Source organism: Falco naumanni, chromosome 6 (genome assembly GCF_017639655.2).
Source record: "Falco naumanni isolate bFalNau1 chromosome 6, bFalNau1.pat, whole genome shotgun sequence".
NCBI lineage: Eukaryota > Metazoa > Chordata > Aves > Falconiformes > Falconidae > Falco > Falco naumanni.
Window position 1 is genome coordinate 53,452,455 of NC_054059.1, and position 20,406 is coordinate 53,472,860.

At 37.7% G+C, this 20,406-nt stretch overlaps 1 protein-coding gene across 5 annotated transcripts in view; it reads left to right on the forward strand.

The window, feature by feature from the left end:
* The first annotated feature begins 876 nt into the window (after nucleotides 1–876).
* HBS1L (HBS1 like translational GTPase) overlaps nucleotides 877–20,406 on the forward strand; it is a 61,113-nt gene continuing 41,583 nt past the window's right edge. Inside the window, exons 1-6 of one of the 5 annotated variants that reach the window (XM_040597512.1) lie at nucleotides 894–1,052; nucleotides 4,323–4,388; nucleotides 6,312–6,392; nucleotides 8,735–8,929; nucleotides 17,938–17,982; nucleotides 18,840–18,899. In XM_040597512.1, the coding sequence (XP_040453446.1) occupies nucleotides 1,010–1,052; nucleotides 4,323–4,388; nucleotides 6,312–6,392; nucleotides 8,735–8,929; nucleotides 17,938–17,982; nucleotides 18,840–18,899 (490 nt within the window). In that variant the 5' untranslated portion in view covers nucleotides 894–1,009. Of the gene's footprint in view, nucleotides 1,053–4,322; nucleotides 4,389–6,311; nucleotides 6,453–8,734; nucleotides 8,930–9,588; nucleotides 12,605–17,937; nucleotides 17,983–18,839; nucleotides 18,900–20,406 lie in introns of those variants that run through there. The other 4 variants (XM_040597510.1, XM_040597514.1, XM_040597511.1 and 1 more) reach the window with 4 other exon arrangements.

The following is a 20,406-nucleotide window of genomic DNA, read 5'->3' on the forward strand; positions in this document are numbered from 1 at the left end:
CCAGCACATTTAATCCCAGCCACTAGTCACTGGATTGTAATGGCCACTAGTTACCAACAGCCAGCTAATTTGAGCTGTTTCAGGTCCAGAACTGAAAAAAGCTTGTAGTTAACTTCAGAGCCTTACCAACTCTGCTCCTGTGGTGGTACACAAATGTGGAAATGGTGTTTTGAGAGCGTGTTGTAATGTGCATTGCCTTCAGTGAACGTAGGCCAACTCAGAATCCCACGTTGTCATCAATGATACAACCATTTTGAATAACTTTAAACACACTTGCCTACATACATGCACATACGGTCGCAGCCATTTTATCATGTTAAGTGTGAGGTGTGAGGAAGATGTAGCAGTGAGGGTTACACTTCAAATGCCAGGACTGCACTCGACTGTAAGATCACAGTCATGACAGCGTCGGTGGCAGGGTGGTGGGATTGCGGTGGGATGTTGGCGGAGCGGTGGGATAGCTGCCGGGCGAGGCCGGGGCAGTCTGCCCGCCGGGGGGCCGGTGAGGCGTACAGGCCCCACCGCTTTTGGGGCCGGGCCCGCTCCGCGTTACGCAGGGCTGAGCACGGCGCTACCGGAGGAAGCTGCGCGCAGAAACTTCCCGGAGCGCGGGGCCGCAGCGGCCCTTCCCTCAGCGCCTCCGAGGAAGCCGAGGGAGCCCGCGGGCGGGCGGCACGGGCCCTACGGCAGCGGCCTCCCCAGCCTGCTCCCAGCCCTCCTGCCGCGCCAGGCAGGCCCGCGCCAGCCGCTGACGTCACCACCGGCCCGGCGCAGGGGCGGAGCGCGAGCGGCGTAAGGAGCCGCCCCCCCTCGCCCCGCGCGACGGGCCGGCCAGGGAGCGGCCGGGCGAGGCGGGAGACGCCGCGCATGCGCGAGGGCGCGATGAGAGCGGGCGGGCGCGCGGCGCGCCTGCGCAGGGACACTGCGCCAGCCCCGCCGGACACCAACATGGCGCCCTAGGTCCGCCGCGCCAGCACCACCGCGGGCGAGCGAGGCGGCCGCCGCCATCATGTCCCGACACAGGAACGTCCGAGGCTATAACTACGACGAAGGTAGTGGCGGGCAGGAGGCGGCGGCGGCGGAGCTGCGGGAACCGCCCCAGCCGCCGGCCCCTTCGCGCCCCTCCAGCCCGCACGCCTTCCCCCGGCGGGGCCCTCCGCGCCGCGGCTATGCGCGGCGGTGTCCGCGGGCGGGAAGGTGTGGCGGGGCCCGCGCGGGTGGAGGGGAGGGTGCGGGGGGCTGTCGAGGGCGGTGGGAGGGGAGAAGCAGCCGCCTCCCCTCCCTTCCCTCCGCGGGGGTTGGACGAGGCTCCGTGAGAGGCCTCGCCGCCCCTACCCCGCCCCCAGCCCCCCCCCCCCCCCCCCCCCCCCCCCGCCTGAGTGGCGGGTGGGGCGCACGTGGCCGCGCGGCCGCTGCCCTCCGGGGCCGCATCGTGCTGCCAGGGTCGCCCCGGGGCTCTCACACGGGCAAAGCCCGGCTTTGGCGCGCAGGCCGAGCCACGGCAGGGCTTACCTGCCTTGCCTTAAGCTGCCGGAGTTGACCGCTTTTCAGGCGGGTGGGAGTGACCCTCTGTGCAATTGAACCTGCCCTTCTTTAGTCTTGTAAAACTTAAAAATTTGCGTTCCCGGTCTAACTCTAGCAAATTGTTGCTGATGTTCAGCCATAATAATAGACATGAGGCAGCAGCTCTTCTTTGTAGAAGAAATGTAGTTCTTAAAGATGGAGTTGAATACCTGAGGAAGACCCTGTTTTTCAGACACCTTTCTGACATAGGTAACTTCCCTGTGCGTGGAATGAACGAGCTCTTGTGTAAGAACTCGGTCATACCTGCAGTACTGAAGCTTGCGTTGTGCCCTGTCCCATTAACTTAGGCAAACTGTGAACTGCGCACTTTTTTTCCAGAGGCTTCCTTTGTGTTGTCTTGGGCTGTGGAAAAGTGGACCACAGTTGATATTGGTATGGGAGCAGCTATTTTGTTGCCTCACTTTGTCAGGATAGGTAAAAAAACGCAGGAAATACTTCTGCCTACCTCTGGTCTTTTGCTGCTGAGTGAACAGATGCAATGTCAATATGTGTTATAGTAGCACAGATTGGGTTATGCATCACAGTCTTGGAATTGGGGAAGTCATGTAAATCCATGTGAACTGTGACATTTGTGTGGCCTACCCTGCAGGTTTTACCAGTGCAAATTTACCCATTATAGGCAACATTTTAGACTGGATTGGGGATTTTACTGTGTCATTCTTTCGTCCTCTATAGAGATTTTTCTTCATCACAGTAGTTGAAATGTTGATTTCAACTGAATCTCTGTCTCTGTGAAGTTGGGTGCCCACTCTGTAGAATTTATTTCAGTGTTTGTACACTGTGATTAGAATCTCTTCTAATGAGGTTGCTGACATACATAGTAATTTGCGGTCATATGAGGCTTAAGTTGATAGTGCTATTTGTAAATTTACTATTGCATTACACGTAAGGTTTAATTAGAAGTATGTATATGTGTGGTCTCTGTATTTATACCATATACAACTTCTGTAGTCGCTTACAATAATTTATCCCAAATGAAGTACGCTTGTGTCATCTTTTTTTATTATTATTTCATATAATGCCATTTGTTCTTCTTATGCCATTTATGATTCTGTAATGCTTTGTCTGGCCAAATTATTTGTATCCTTTCTAAAGTAAACATTTGCAGTATTTTTTGGTCTCCTTTCATAGGAAGGCTTCTGAGGTCTTGGATCTTGTGGCCTTTATTTGACCATATTCTATTTCTGCTCTCTTCTTTTTGAGGTATGGTAATATTCCAGCAGAGAGTATGTTGGTGATACAGTTGTTGATACTGTGGAATGCTTCTGTTGGTTCTATTCTGTAATTTCTGTCATTTTTTAATGATCATTTTTATGGTCAATGAAAGGTGAACCATTTTCACAGAGATGTCTTTCTTAGTCTAGAAATTAAACTAGTATAGGATATACAGGTAGTTCAGATAATGCACACTGACAAGACTTACCTTGATTTCACTTAGTACTAAATCTGAATTAACCATTCACACAAGTCATCTTGGAGTTCTCCGTGACATTCTCGAAGTATTGGCCAAATTATGAGAAGGGATCTTACCTTGAAAAAAATGTATAGCTGTTCTCTAGACTTTTTATAGATTAATTGGTCCTAGCAAGGAACCAGGAGACAGTGGTCAAAAAGTAGATAACAGTGCACTTTTTTTTTTTTTAAAGACAATCAGTCAAAACAAGCTTATAATATGTTTTCTTTATCCTGAGATACTTAACTTCCAAAGTAGCTTCCTGGGTCCTTCATTAAACTTTTCTTATACTTGTGCCTGCCTTTTTAGCTACTGCTTTTCATTCGTGTTTTTTTGAAAATTACAGAGTTAAGTTGAGTTTGAGATAAGTGAACCTTTTGTGCTGCGAATTCTGAGGCTTTTATAGATGTGTACAGTGTTTGTAATGTCCCAGTTCTGTGGTCCATAAGTTGATATCCAGTGCAGATTTTTTTTAGTTGTTATCTGCTTTTTTCTCAGGCTCTTAGAATTACAAACAATACATGTTGTTTGTGAAACTGCCAAGTGTATGCAGTAACATCTTTTTTCATGTATTTCCTTATTAGTTAGTGAAAACTACAAATTTATTTTCAAGGTTACATGGTACTAGGATATTGGGGGAGGGGAATGTGATTTGCTTTCTCTTTGTGTTTCCTCATAACTGATTCCTCTTTAATGGGGAAAGTGTATGGTTATATTTAAGTAAATATATAAGGTTCTCGGTTTTTGGCTGAAACAACTTTGCATGTTCAAAGGGAATTGTGAGTTGTGTTTTTGCCTTGCTGAACTCAAAAAGTGTGTGGCCATAAGGATGGACTAGAGAGGAAAGCTGAGAAGTAGACAGGTATGGAGTAGCAGTGCTAATCCTGAGTTGTTGGAGTAGGGATTGTAATTGAACTGTCTTGTGGTTAAGACTGTTGAGAGGTCAAGCAGAAATATCAAGAGAAGTGCCGTGGGTGAAGATCTGTGGAACTGTAGAAAGCTGTGTTTGGACTGTGAGGACAGCCTTCCAAAGGAGATGCTGAAGGAGGAAGTGTGAAGCATGGCAACCCTTGAAAATTTTCAGCTTTCCTAATGAATAGAGTATTAAAATTACATTGTTGTAACTCAGAATTTCTTACCAAGGTAAATAAACAGTACTTACCTGCACTTCTGGAATATTAGATATGCATACTTTCTTAAAACCTTGTGTAAAAACTACACTTTGAATTATAATTTTAAGTATTTAGAAATTGTGCAGACTAATCTTACTGTTTCTGCTTCATAGATTTTGAAGATGATGATGTGTATGGCCAATCGGTAGAAGATGATTATTGCATTTCTCCTTCAACAGGTTAGTTCCAATGGTTACCTATAAGCACTGTCCATTGATGCCTACTCTGATATTTATTTGTGTATAAAACGGTTTTTAAAAGCTAGTGAAACTTTTGAAGAGTGCCTAGCGGCCATAATAATTTTCAAGTCAGGTAACATGAGGCATTGTTGTACTTTTGGAAGTCACATTAGACAACTGGGCACATCTTCAGTCATACAAGTGTATTGTCTTGGATGGTCAGAATATACTTGGTAATATAAAAATCTGAATGTGTTGGTAGTCTTGAAACGTTTGGTATCTTTCAGAATTGTTATTAAGATATAGCTGGGCTTAACAGTTATGATTCTGCACCTGGTAATTTGTCTTTTACACAACTTTGGGTAAATGTGGGGTAGGGAGTCTTATTGTGGGATGCAGCACTGATCCTCACTGGCTTGTGTTCTCATGCAAGATCTCATGGAGCTAAGAAGCCTTCTGGCGTTTGTAATGTTGCAAAGTATGTATGAAAACAGTGATGCTGTGTGCTCAGGTGAGATGTAATTGGAGTGTCTCAGCCCAGATTAATTCGGTCCAACTGTAGAATCATTAGATTGTGTTCTGCAGTTGAGTCTCTGGCAAGATTTTCCCAGATTTGGTGGCAGTGTTTCTAGAGCTGAGTAGGCTCTGAAAATAGTATGGCTGGGGCTGATGTGAAGCTGTGTTGCAGGTAACGATGCCACATCTAAATCCACTGCAACTGTGATGTAGTCTGTGTCCTCTTGCCACAGGTACTTGAGTTAATTAGGTCTTTAAAAATCTGTTCCTCTGTCATCCTGTTGATTTTGGTTAGCGAATCTAGGTGTGTATTTTTATCATTTGTAGTCACATTCCCCAGCAGATTGCCTGCATTCAATTTCCAAGTATTGCATTTTATGCTAGAATTTTTCAGACACTTTCTAAGAAGAATTAAGGTAGTCTTGTATTTTGTGATGAAAACATGCAACATGCTTACTTTTTACACAAGTATAAACTGCTAAATTACAAAACTAATTCTTGCTTGTGCACAGCTATTTTCCTAAGAATTCCTTTTACCTAACCTTCATTTATAAAATAATCTGATCTAGATTGTATAGTAATATTTTAATACTTCCTTCAGTTATGGTGATTGAATTTGGAATGGTATGCATTTGGGAAACAGTTGGTAAGGCTATACTACTGCTGGATATACAAATGCTTTACGTATGTGTTTTAGAGCTGGAGAGCATATTACATAATATAAGGAAATTTGTTTACATTATATTTTGTACATTTCTGAGAGTGGTAATGACTGGGTTTCATGTTCAACAAGAAGTTTTATCTATATATGTCTTAATGTGTTGCAAAATCAGAGTGGAGTTATGTACTTGTTTAAAGTTTTGTGTGAATATGTTTTAACTCATGGGCTGTATTTCTAATGAAATTCCAAGAAGAGAAGAATGTGTTTAACTCCATTAAATTATCAGTAGTTTGACAGTGCCATACTGTGAAAGCAATGGTATTTTCATGATAATTTTTTTTTTTTACTTGTAACTGAGGTAAAAAAATAATTGCGGAGTATGGTTCTGAAGGCATTAGGCTGTAGAGAGTAATTTGGTATAGAAAATACTATTTTTTTGAACCTGAGGCATGTTCTTTTGTTTGAATATTGAACTTGAATAATGCAGAATTACTGCATTACATGGATATGAGGATATTGCCCAGCCTGTGGTTTCACTGTGAGGATGACTTGCTTATATTCTAGCATGAACTGTTGTAAGCTTTGTAGAGTCTTCAGGTAGTAATCATTATACAGTAGTGTTCCCCACCCCTGAAACCACTGCAACGGCAGCGTCCTAACACTTTTTCCCCTTTAGATATGTTTTGTTTTTAAAGGAGGAAAAAAGATTTGACTTTTTTTAATACTTTGTTTTGTGCCTAATGCAGCAGCTCAGTTTATCTACTCCAGACGAGACAAACCAGCAATGTGTGCTGAGCCATTAGAAGAAGAAGGATATGGCTATGAAGGTACAGATGATACAGCTGATTATTTTACATCTAATCATCAGTTGACTGACGTTGATAGAGGTAATTATAGATAATAAATAATTCTCAAAACAATCTATTTTATGAATTAAGGACTTAGTAAAATAGCTTTAAATTAATGTTTGTAACTTGACTGATGCTGCTCACAACTTCGTAATCTTGTATAACACCACCCTTCATGAAATTAGATAGCTTCAGTGGTGATTCTTTAAGCTTGTAACTGCCTTTTGTATAGTACTTGGTTGCATACTTTGAAACATGTTTTTAGTTTCTTATTAGATGCAGTGAGATTTGATGTGAAATTCATACATAAGAACAACTGTACTGGCTCAGGCCAAGCATCCATGTAGCTCAAGGTCTTGATACAGCAAATGGATGCTTAGGGAAGAGTATTAGAAATGGAGTAGTTGTAGAATGATTTTTTTTTTTTTTGCTTGTATTGCATTCCAAATTATGGCAATTAGCAGTATTTGAGAGGTTTTCAAAGTCATGCGTTTCCTTGAAATAGTAACCAATATCTTCAGATATCTGTATCCTCTGCAATCTTTTCTTACCCTGTTTTGAATTCATTTGGTTTCTATTCTGTCCTTCAGCTGTGAATTCCACGTTACAAGCAGAGTTCTGAGTGGTTGAGGGCAAAATACTTGCTTTAGTTTTTTAAACTTGCTTCCTGATGGCTTAATGACATGCTTTGTGAGAAATACTCGCAAGTATCCTTCCCAAGTATTAATAGTTAATTTCAGGTTTTAATGTTTTGGAAAACGAGGGTTATTTTTAAAATCTTGATAAGCTCAAAGTAAAGTGTGTTGGTGAATGAATAGTCAATAAAATACATGAATGAAATGTGGTATTTAAAACAAGTTACAGAAAATTCAGAAACAGTGGATAGAATAGAAACAATCTAGATTCCATGTCAAGTAAATTGGTAGAAGCTATGCTAATGCATAGACACACGGGTAAAACATGATAAATTGGGGTGTAATAGACATGTTTTTACAGCAGGAAATAATGCTGTAGAGGGCAGTTTGAAAGAATCAGTATGTGGATACAGGTGATCTGGACGATACAGTATGGTACCCTGGCTTTTCAGAATGCTTTTGACAGTCTCAAACAGTTAAGAATTGACATTGAAGAAAGAAAGAAGGTAAAATTCTGGACTAAAAGAAGATGTTAAAGAAACCTAGAAATAACCATTTCTGCTGTAAAAACAGCAGTTGTCCCACAAGACCTGTAATGTTTGGTATAGTGTGCAGTGTTGGCCATTAACACAAAATTATTAATTGCGGTCCATCTGGCTGCAGAGAGTTTGGTAAGATTGGCCTTGTTAAGTGTTAGATAGTAAAATGGCCAACGGGCACATTGTGCAGGGCTGTGCCAGTACTTGTTCTGCAGAGCAGATATCTGGAGTGCATTGCCTTGCTATTTGGATTACAGGTTGAGGTTGCTGATTTGAGTAACCAGTTGGAATTTTGTGGTGTCAAATTCCCTTAGCAAAGTTCTTTAAACATCACCATCTTTGAGAAGGTGTTCAAATAAATAATCTGTAGTAGTCTTCCTGTTCTTCACTTACTGTTGTCTAAAATCTGAACTAGCAGAACCTATGATACACAGGAAGATTCTCTTCTGTTCTCTTGTGTTTGTATGTCTGATTAGCACACTACTTCCAGTGAGTGGCAGCCTGGTGAATTTTCAGTCTTCCTGGTGTGTGGCAAGTCAAGACTTAAGAAACTTGTCTTAGTCAAGGCTTATACTGGTTGCAGAAATATGCTCCAAAGAAAATTGATTTTATCAGCCAAAAAATGTATTACAGGTTTAGGAAAGGTAAAGATTACAGGTAGTTTAAAACCTGGCGTGTTGATCCAGAGTTTTCAGTTGTTAAGGCCTGAGGCCTCTGAAAATGCTGTTTTACTTTGGGTGTTAATTATAACATCTGTAAACACTGGAATTGTGGTGTTCAATGGGATTCCACGTTGACTTATTAAATTACTTCGGATAATTTTAAGTTGTTTATTTGTGCTTCTCAACAGTGAAGATATTTAATTTCACAACATCAAAGGATTTCAATATTGAGACTTTATAGACTAATAAATAGTAGTTGGTGATATGTTCCTTATAGCAATATCTGGAATTATTCAAATATTCTGCAGGGTTTGAGGGCAGAGTTTATCATGGCAGTAAGTGAGATTAAAATTAATTTCTAAAGGTTTTATCTCTTACTGTGATATTTTTCTCCTGTTTTTGTTCATCAGAAGGGTGGTGCTAGTGGTTAGGCCACTTAAGACATTTTTTTTGTGCAGCTTATAACAGTCATATGTCTCTTTTAGCCCGTCTTAATTCATGCCTTGATCAAATGAGAGAAGTTTTGGCAGAGTCTGTACCAGAGCAAAAAATGGTGCAAGCAGTACTGGATAGTAAATTTGATGTACAGAAGGCTTTGGAGCTTGTGCTTTCTCAAGGCAGTAAGCAAAATGTGAAGACCAAGAATGAGGACACTGTGACTGTAGGAAAGACAACGAAAGGTATACTTCTTTTTAATTGTTTACACTGAAGATGATTCATTTCTAAGTACAGTTTAATTTTGGCTTTACAGGCTGTGAAGATGCTTGTTATTACATTAGAAATTTATTAGAAATTTAAAAAAGATCAACTTTTCTATTTCTGTGTTCTAAAAACATTTAAAGGAAAGTAGCTTTTCTTGAGCTAGAAGTCAAAGTAACAACCTTAGTGTCAGCTTAAATTCAAACTGCAAGTATCCACAGTTCACAGTACATTTCTGATTTCTAATATATAACTTAATTGAATAAATATGTGTCCTAAAAGTTGGACAAGATCTTTAGGTTTTATGCACTTCCATTATTTGTGAACTGATAATCTCACATTCCCAGTTCCACCCTTTTTTTGGTAGTATCTGTACGTTAACTTTCTTGTTTTGATTTATGTTTAAATCTTTGTAATACTTACTGGCATACTTTGCTGGTTCTTACAGTTTCTTAGGTATTTCAGTAGATACCCATAATTTAATTGTATAACATTGCATATCTTTGGATAACACTTAGTAATTAAATGCCTTTTCATGTTTCTCCTTGATTTTTCTGTTGCTGCTGTCAACTTTAAAAAAAATGGATATTTCGTTGTGACTGCATTTGCATCTGAAAATTATTGGCTATTGTAAGGTAAGGAGACTTACTTTGTTGTCCAGAAATGTGTATGGATACAGGTGGTTTCTCTTGTGCAGCAGAAAGTGTTGCTGACAACACCAACAAACCTGGGTTTGGAAACCTGACAGCCAAAAGTGGTTCAGCTTGTTACTCTCTAATTAAAAATGACAGAATACTCCTTAATGCTGAAAAATCCAGTATACCTTCATCTGAAAGGAAAGGATTGAAATCCTCTTCACTTGTTCTGTCATCTTGTTTCAGTGATGATTTATGTAAAGAATTGTTTTGTGAACCTGTGAATAAACAGGCAGAGAATCAACTACCAGAAAGTGCTAATGCAGTAAATTTGATTTCTAACAGTGAAGATAATTACTTTAGTATAGGAAGTAACCCATCTGGATATTCTTCTTTTAAGAAGTTGGAATGCAAGGAAACACAGGACTTGAAATCCTTGCCGATGCAGAATGTGCTTTGTGATTCTCTGAGTCCTGAAGACTGCATTCCTCTTGTTTCCTCAGATACTTCTGATCGTAATAGTAATGCGTATTTTTACAGTCCTCCGTGTTTAACAAGTGCTTTAGGAAAATTGGCTCTTGATAACAAAGTCAGTCATACTGTAAATAGAAATAATGAACTTGAAAATTTTTCTTCAGTTGCGCAAAGTAGAAAACAAGAAAGCCCCTCTTCAGATACGGCTGCTTTGCCAATGTTAAGGTCTGGAAGTACAATGTTGGCTGACTTACTTCAGGAGCACCAGGAAAGCAGTGCTAGCCACTGTTACTCTTTGGCTGACCTCTATACCCAGTCAACAGCAAGTCTCACTGATACAAAGTTGGGAATCTCACCATTATCGCAACTAGTAAGTCAACCTCAAACTTCAGGTGGGATGCCAGAGCTAACAGGATCTTTGTCTTCTCTAGTCCTGTCCAAAGTTTCTCCACGAAAGGAGGTTGAGAATTTATCACTCTCGGATTTAATAGCAGAGACTATTGAAGTAGACAAAACTCAACAACAGACAGACTTCCCCATGCTTGATGTAATTGAACTAAGGCCCTCTAAAAGAATCAACATTGATTTAAGTGTCCTTGTAAAAAATGCGGATGTTTCTGCAAAACAAAATGTGGTAGGACAGTCAAGTGTCTTGAGCCCTGAAACTAAACATTTAAAAGAAAAACAAGGAAAATATTCTGGTTTTGCCAAAACAGATAAAAAACCCAAAAGAGGTCTTACTTCTAAGAGGCAGGATTTGTCCCTTTCATGGATAAAGGCATTGCGTGCAAGACCTTCAGCTTTTGCTTTAACCTTGTGTCTCCGTTATCCTCCAAAAGGTTATAAGCGGCGCACAATTGGTATACATAAGGCTTTCCTATACAGTAGACAAGTACAAGATGTAAAACCCAAGGAAACTGGTCCTATAATAACCATAACACCATTTGACTTCAAATCAGCATCTCCTGATGACATTGTGAAAGCTAACCAAAAAAAAGCTTTCACAAGAGAGTAATGAAAAAAAAAAAAAGCAAAAAACCAAACCAGCCAAGCAACCAAACCCACACAAACAAACCCCTCCAAGAAACAGTGTTTATGTCTTGATATATGAAAAATATTAATTATGTAGGACCTATTTATAATGCAGAATTGGATTTTTTAATTTTTTTAATTGACATGTTACATTCTCACTGTTTGGTAGCAAATTTGTATGTGAACTTTTAAGCTGTTGCACTGAATATCTTTATTTTTGTCTAATTTTCACTGACAATATAACATTTTTAACTTTTGCAAAGTCTTGAACTTTACTATATAGATATTGCATGCACAAAATTCTATAAACAGCATTAGACTTCTTGAAACATCTGTAGGTGTTGAAGATACAGTTTGTTGGGAAGAACACAGTTACTATTTTGTAATTTAGTTTTGCTATATGGTGTGTATAGTTTGGGGAGCAGGAACCTCAGTTTATATTATGACTGATGTAATAAATATTCTTAAAGTTAGATTTTCTGATAAGGTATGCTGGTAAACTGCCAGTCTTGTAGTTGATGTTTTCAGTCAATGTCATTATTCTCTTCTATCGTTATACTGATTACAATATTACAACAGAAATACCTTTAGTTTTAAAAAGCCTCGCTAACCTCAGGTCTTGATGGTTTTACTTGTGGTAGGACGTGTAATTTTTGATAGGACCAAATTTTCAGGGGAGCAAGCAATTAAAACTGTGTGCCTCCCCTCCACCCCATCAGCTGTCAAAAGTGTGGAATCCGCTATTTTGTGGGCATATACATGTATTTCATTGGAAGATTAGCTAGGATTCTGTGGTTTATTCTCAGGTTTTTTGGAAAAGTATTGGCATGAGCGTTTGCTCAATTGAAAAAAAAATGGGCAGCGTAAGTGCTGTTTGTGTCTCCCTCTTGTCTGTTTTGAAGAAAGCTTTCTTTAGTAATGGAAATGTATTCTCTTCAAATGTTTGCACCAGTCGCTGTTACTTAGAATCTTTAGATGGACGATCAGAATTGGGACATTCTGAAAAAATTTTTTTAGCTGATAATTACCAGATTCTGGTGCCCCTTCTAGTCAAATTAGTAACTACATGTGTATTTCAACTTCTCTTTTAGTAAATATTACTACTTTTAGTATGTTTCCAGTGTCAGTGTCAGTATTTTAGATTCTGAACAGCAATAAGTGCAATAAAAGTACTGCTGCAACTAGAAGAATGTTTGTTCAGATACTGCCATACGCTTATTCATGCTAAACTCGGCAGCTAGTATGGAGCAGTAGATACAATTTTAATCTAATTTCTGTTGAGCATGTTGAATCAAAAAGCAGACAAAAACAAGTCAGGTTGCACTACAGTTTTGTTTCTAAATAAAAATAAAACATGTTCCAGTGCTCTCAGGTACAAATTTCATGTTCTGTATATTTTGCTTGTTTGTCTAGTTGATGCTATTGTCATTTAGAACTATGAACAGTGTGACCTCTGACCTCTTGAACGAAATTAATATTTCTTACCCTTACTAATAAAAGTTTTATGTAATGACAGTGCTGCAGTGTTTATGTTCTAGCTGGCATGTTAATCTAGCTGTCTGTATTCTTACTTAGTTTGAGTGCCTTAAAGAATTGAAGTGTAAATAATACAATCCAGGGTACATGCTATGATCTGATAAGTTCATGGGCAGGACCAGAATTTATTTACTTTCTTGGAAGACTTCCTACAGAAGTCTGGCTGATACTGATGGTATACTGGTTGTTTTATTAATTAGTCTTAATAGTAAATTCTGCTTTTTGAACAGTATGGAATGCTTTTCAATGATCAGTTTCTCTGTAGTTACTCCAAATATTAACTTCCTGCTGCTTAAAAGTTCAAGTCTCTTTTTCCCACTGAGGCAAAATGTCCTACTTGGAGAGTTTATAATTAAAGTTCAGTTTTTCGAAAATTATGTATATTCTTCTACTAAAGAAATTCAAATTTTTAAAAGTAAAGTATTAGTGCAAAGTTTGGCATCACCATGCCTGGTATATTTTTAGGTGATTTTGCTTACTTATGTTCCAAATACTCTTGAGGCACTAATTAATATAGGTAGAGATTTCTAATACATGGCAGTTTGGGTTTTGTGTTTTTTTTTAAATTTTCACTTGAATAGCTTTGTTTTTCTCTAGAAATCTTTCCTTTTACTCTTGCTGAACTTGTCCTTGATTTTGGTCTATTTTCTCATTCCCCTGGCTGCTTTTCTTTGCGTGACACTTCTTACAATTTTTTAATAATTTTGGAACATAAACTGGACATACACCTAAATGTATGTGCTATGAATTCCATTGGAAAGTATGTACAAGTAGTGGGTGGCAACGCATAGTACTCAGAGCTTAGTTTTGCCATAGGTTTCATGCAGATCAAAGTTCAAACAAGTGACTGAAGCCAAAGGGCATCAGCATTACATCTTTATTGTAGATCTTACTGTGGGATTGATACCTCAGTAAACAATTTTGGATCTTGTGATGTAGCTAAATTTTCATGTATAAATACTTTTTCATTTGCATTTTTGTCAGTGTTGTTAGTGGTCTTGAAGAAGCAATACATGCTGTTTAGTGTATAAGAAGTAGGGGTGGAATTTTTCTTCAGTTTGCAATCCTAAATCCCGAAGTGAGTGTTGAATTAGTACAAACCTGCAGGCTGAACACTGCAGAAGGTACCTAAGTGGTGGATAAACCTAAATTCCAATGAATTTTCAGTAGAGGTTATTCATTTCCATGCTTGGAAAATCTTACAGTTTTGTTTTTATTAGGAAAAGGGAATGTGTTACTATATTTGCTTTTTAAGTGAAGCAGATATTTTAATAATTTCCTTACTGAGAACTGGGTTTGTGTCATTAGTGACAGGTTTAATTGTTTTAGAATACTGCATGATACTACAGTATATGGCACTTCTGTATAACAAGTCTGTCTTTGGCCTTTGCGCTGAAGTGTTTCTGCCTAATGAATGTTAGAATTCTTGTTAATAAATCTACTTTATGCTTAACACAGTGAGCTTATTTTATTGATGTATGTATATAAATTTCCCCACCCCCCATTTTTCAGCTAGTGGGTATCTTTGTCTAATACAGGTTGTGCTACTTGTTTTGGAATTCACATATTAACATTGTAAAGTACCTTGTGTCTGTGTTTGCATATGGACATAAAGAGAATACTAAACTACATAGACCTACTACTTCTAGTATTCAGATTGTGTACTCCTAAGGTATTTTGTACATTAAATTTATTTTGTACATAATTTTAACGTGGCTGCTGAATATTTTTTAATACAAAATCGACTTCTGGGTATTGCTTTTATCTACCTTTTAAATAAAGTACGTATTCTTAAAGGACTGACTTAATTACAGTTTCTTGTTAACTTACCTGATGGAAACAGTTGTGATTACATGTTCTAGAAAAATTGTATCTATTGTGGAAACGGGCTCCAATTCTTGTCTAGGTTTGCATGGGCATAGTTCGTTCTTTCTATGGAAGACTCCTTTCTCCAAAGTAAGGCAAAAACTAGCATCTGCTAGTGTTTCTTCAGACACCATATTGAGGCTCTGGTTTGCGTTTGGTTAGAAATGGGTTTGTAAATTCTATATTTTATTTTTATTTTTTAGATCATTTTGATAGCATTTTTTTAAACCTTATTTGGATCTTAAAAAGGAAAGGATATCAGTGAAGTAAGGAAAAATCAACTGTCTGAAGTTAGTTCTCAAGCTTTGTTACAGTGGAAATTAGAGCTACTACAGTTGAATTCTTAAAATGTCTCAATACCTGTTCCATTTTTCTCTTTTAGGTTTCCTTTTTCTAGCTGATTCTATACGAATTTGTTTTGGAAAATTAGGGCAAATTGAAAGTCACAGTATGTGAAGTATAGGAAAATAACCCCCATGGGGATATAAAAAAAAATTAATGCTTTGTACCCTTTTGGGATGTGATTTAATGTAATTAGGTTTAGCTGGTTTTTAATTGCAACAGGAAGCAGTTTTGTTTTGAGAAGAGTATACTGTTAGGAGTATAAGCTTCACATTAGAAAAAAACCCTATGGGATTAAGACTTCACATACCTGTTTTTTTACTTCCTATTCAGAAATAACAGTATGAGTAATTTCTCATTGAGTTGTTTAGACAGTTCTCAGGGTCTTAAGCTTCAGAGGCAGCAAGCTACTTGAATTTCTGGAACTGTTGCACAATAGTATTTCAAAATCTTACTTCTGAGACACTTAACTAGTGCAGTGAGGTAGTCCTTGCAATTTTGTAATTTTCCCTATTTCCTCTAATCATGTCATTCAAATACATTTTTCAGTAATCAGTAATTCCTGAAAATCTACACTTATGCAAAAAGCTAAAGAGCAACTTCTACTACTGGAGATAATGAATAGCTATACAAAAGGTTTCTATGAAGATAGGATATAGGTTGTCTTTATGAAATGCATAAATACTGAAATAAGCTACATACAAGGGCAGTAGTTCAGGGTTATGCACACAATCATTCACGTCTCTTGCAAATCTAAAATTTTCAGCTTTTCAGAGTTGTTGAAGTGTTTTTGTATTAAATGTTGATTATGAATTGTGATTGGGAGGAAAACAAAAATTTCAATACATTGTAATTCATGCAGTAAAAATAAACTATAAAGTGCTGAAAGGGGATGCTTCTCTGTTGTATTGTTTCTTTGGAAGTGAGTTGAATTTTTGTGGACAACGTATCCTTTTTTTGGTTTGTGTGAAGTGTAGACAGCTGGTAAACTCTTCAGTAGATTTTATGTTCAATTCACTGTGTCCAAAATACTATTTAGATTATGAGGAAATGTCATTAGTCCAAGTTATTTATACTTCTGTGTGTGCAAATGGTTTTGACCTTGTAGGATTTTCTGTGGGGAAGTAAGAGAAAAAATTTTTGTGTGTCCATTCTGCACTAGAAAACAATGTGATGAAAACGAAAATCAAAGCCAATGGTGATTTATTTATTTCTTGAAGAAAGCTCTTTTGTTCTTTCTGAATTGCTATTTTAATGCAGTTTGGTGGGAATGGTTCTCTATTTTAGCGTTGCTGTAGTGTACAGCCAGTCGCTCCTTTATGCAGACTGTTTGTTGAAGTATACATTTTTACCCAAAGTAAGAGCTAATTGCAGTTAGTGAATTTTAAGAACTCTTAATCTCAACAATCACTTATGAAATCGTTCATGGGTTTCTAGTGTCTATGTCATCATGAAGGTGTTCTTTTTTTGTTTGTTTATGGACATGTTACATTGCATACTTAAAACTGGGCCATTAAAAACAATTGTCAGTGACTTTTGAGGTACGGCAGTGGCTTGTTGGTCAAATAATTGATTTGGGTGCTTAGTGTTCATAGGGTCTTTTTAGAAAATAGCCTATTGCCCTTCTCTACAACTTTCTGGTAATAAAATGACCTGTAAAATGGTTGTAGTCTGCAGAGATTAAAATGATGTATTTTGGAAGAGAACTCATGAACAGTTTGTTAAGAATTAGACTTATGAAGATGCAGTGAAAATTGTCTTTTTTTTTTCTTTTTAAATTTATGAGAATATGGAGATTTTGGAGAAGAGTTGCTTGTGAAGTATTTACTCATCACATCAATGTATGGAGATAATAGCTGATGAAGATGGACATTATTTTAATATTTCAATTGGCTATTTTGAGTCTTTTTGTCTTTTTTTTTTTTTTTTCCTTGCTTACTTTTTCTGGCTAAACTACCTTTTAATTTCTTGTTGCTTGTGTTAGTATTGTAGAACTAATACAGATGCTGGTGAGTGAGCCAGATTCTTTTCCATTTCGGGCACCATTAATGGGATTATTAACCACTTTATGACATTAAGATTTTTTTGTTTCAGTGATGCCCGAGCAAGAAGGAGGTCAGATGTCTGTAAATGTGCAATCCTTGCAAGAAATGCAAACTACTGTGAACTGAGCATGTCTTTTGACTGTAATTGGAGTAGCAAGGAAGCTATAATTTTATTTTTTTTTTTAGGTGAAGTCATTCCCATAGTTGAGCTATCTTTGTGGGGACACTAGCTGTTTTGGTTTATGGTAATTTCTCGGGAATAGCACTAAGAACAGGGCCTCTACAGGGCTGTATGTATAAATACTTCATAAGAAACAACCTTCAGAGTAAGGAGTTCATGTTGAAAGTAAGGCACAGGAAGCTGAAAAGCCTTACTCATGATATGCCAGATAATCTAGGAATAGAGTACAGGTCTCAAGCTTTAGTCTAGTTTTCTAGATACTGGACTATACTACTTCACTTTTAGCTGTTAATAGAGGAGCAGCTTCTTCACTGGCATTTATTTTTTTATTTGTTTTTTATTAATGCTGCAGGTACTCAGATTTTTGATGTAGCTATTAAGACAGCGTGGGCAGTTTCGAGTATATAAGCCACAAGTAAAATTAGTAGGTGCTTAGCTTGCATTTTATTGATGTTCTTTTGTTTTTCAAGTTTCTGGAATTCTTTTCTTTTGCCTCTCCTGTATAACTGTCTTCCTTAATTTTTGCTTTACACCACTAACAAACAAAAATTCCACAAACACCACCACAATGTGACTTAACATAATTAGCTTTTTCTTTTCACTCAGTCAAATGCCGCAAGGTTTGTTTTTGGTTCAGAATGGTGGGTGTTTCTTGGTGCATGGACAAATACCTAATTGTCTTCTGTCTTTTTATGCTACAGGTGGACTCATAGCAGTTGTTTCTGAGTGCAACATGTCAGAATGCAGATTACTGTGCTTTAACAGATAAATTATCTCTTCTGTATTTATTAACCACATCTGTGGTTAATGGACAAATGAAGTTGGGAGTCTTAGATGAAAAAACAAACTGATACTTTTTGGATTTTATTTATAGGGAGAATTCCAAAGAAATCCTGGAGGAGCAAACGTTCTGCAGTTTAATGGTGATGTACAATATATTTTTATGAGCTTAGAGTCCCTCAGGTTTTACTTCAATTTATCATACTAGGCCCTTAATGCTTTGGTTTTGCACGTTTGAAAAATCCGTTATTTATACCAGAGTAGCTCAGAAGAAATTTTTCTCCCCAACTTCGATCGGCTGTGCTCACTTTTCTGTAACATGACGGTTCTCAAATGTCTGCTGTAGTGATGAGAGCCCATTGTATTTAATGCTTACTCGAATATGGCATGTATTCAGTCTGTGGCAAAGAGAATGTGTTCTTTACTGAATGGAAATGTTTGAAATCTGACAGAACTGGTGATATAGTTATATCTTAAATCATGGAAAGTAATGAGAATTTAAGACTTCCGTGTTTTGTGTAAGAAAAATATATACACAGACTTCAAGAAGTTATGAATCTGACGCTGAGGTACTGTGTGGGTTTTAGAAAGGAAGTGGCTTATTTCAGGGAAAAATGTGTCACTAGCAATGAAAAGCTTTTTAAAATCCTTTGAGATACTTTTTGAGATTCTCCTCATACATGCTGTACACCTACACTGGAAAAAGTGACACTCCAGGCTTTTTCTCAGTTTTCTTTTATGGGTCTTCAACATTAGTTTGGTTCACTTTTTTTTTACTTTTTTTTTTTTTCAGACAAACTATAAACCAATACAAAGGCAATAATTTTCATATTTTCATAATTGACTATTATCATCTATGAAAGTCAGAACTTGTGAGATTCCAGAAGAACTAGAGATCCTGGGGGAACAGTAATTCCACTTATTCTTACAGTGGTCTTCTATCTCAGTGCCTTCAGGTCATGGTAAAGATCAACCTTCAGCTGTTTTTTTCTGTCTTTAGAAGGTGAAGTGCAGAATTTTAAGTTCTCAGATGTGATGTGTTTGCTGGAGTGCCAGGAAGGTATGGTTGGAGTAACTTTTTTTTTTTTTAATCCTGTTAGGTTTAAGAATGAATGATTGCTGCTGTAGTGCTGTTGTATATGAATTGATACATTTTAAGTCCTACCTGAAGTTTGCACTTGAGTACTCAAAGCAAGGCTGTTGACAATGCTAAGACAGTAGCATTTTGCAGTTGCAAACAAATGCATTTCAGCTCTAGAAACTATTAAGACATCTAAACATCAGAAGTATAGGTATATCAAATCCAAAATTGTGGGAGCAAAAGAAACAGTTTAGAATGTATCAGTTACTGATGATGAAAGGAGCTTGAATGCTAACAGGAAACACATGTAGAAATTCAGAAATTAAGTTAATGGGGGGAAGCCAGGTAGGTGTAAAAATGCAAGCTTAGACCACAAAATTACAATGTCTGTTTATGCTGTGTCTCTCACGACAAACACTGTTGTTCCTTCCCTGTAAAATTTGTTAGCAATACCTGCTTTATCTCTCTACTGTTATCTGGATGTATTTCTGCAGTATCATACTTTTTTTTTTTTATTCTGTGTGAATCAATATTGTTATAAAACATCAGTTATGTAGTCTAGTTATTATGCCACATATCAACAGAAATGCCATTCATGCACTGCTTAATGTGCCCTGATTTGCACCTGAACTGGTTTGTTCTTGGGTGACAAAATTTTGTGTTTTTCATCTCCTCAGCTTCTGTATTCTTCCATAAAGCTAGTGTTTTGGTCTTCAGAGTGGACAGTTATAAATACTTAAAATACCAGGTTCCTCCCTTCTGTTATACTTGTGAGACTAGAAATGGCCATTAAACATAAAACCCTTGAGTCTACTGTCAGAATCTCTGGTAGAGATTCATGGTTAAAAAGCCAAAAGTTTGAAAAAGTAGGTAACTCCACTATGGAAAATACCTGTTCCTGCAGAAGCTGTGATGCCCAGTTCACAGAGACATGGAAGAGCTTTGACTGGTTGTTGCTTCAGTTCTTCAGTATTTGTACTGCATATAAAAGCTCGGTGTAAATGGAAATCTTATATCTAATTAATTCCAAAATATGAGTTGAAGTTGTTTTGGGTACTCCTTGTTTGAGTCCTTTTTACCATTTTTTTTGTGGTTTTAGAATCACATTTTCCAATTTTTAATGTTTTCCCTATTGCTGACCCACATAAACAGGAAAATGACTAACTTTGCTTGTCAACTAAGCAAGTGTGAAACTCCGTATACACCAAGTGCTGTGCCTAAGTTGAAAAAAAGGAAGGAAAATATTAAAGATTTTAAGTAAACATTTTTCAAGGCAAAAATGCAATTGGAATTGTATGTTTTCAGTGCTATTTTTCTGATAACATGTATACAAACTATTGTAAGGTTGTGTATGCTATTTATGTGCTTACAGGTACTCCTGTAAATGTGAAATGTCTTAATTACTTTCACTGCATCAAAGGAAAACATTAAGCAATGAACTTGAGTCCATGGAATTTTTCCCCTCTAAAGTTACGATAGAGTGAAA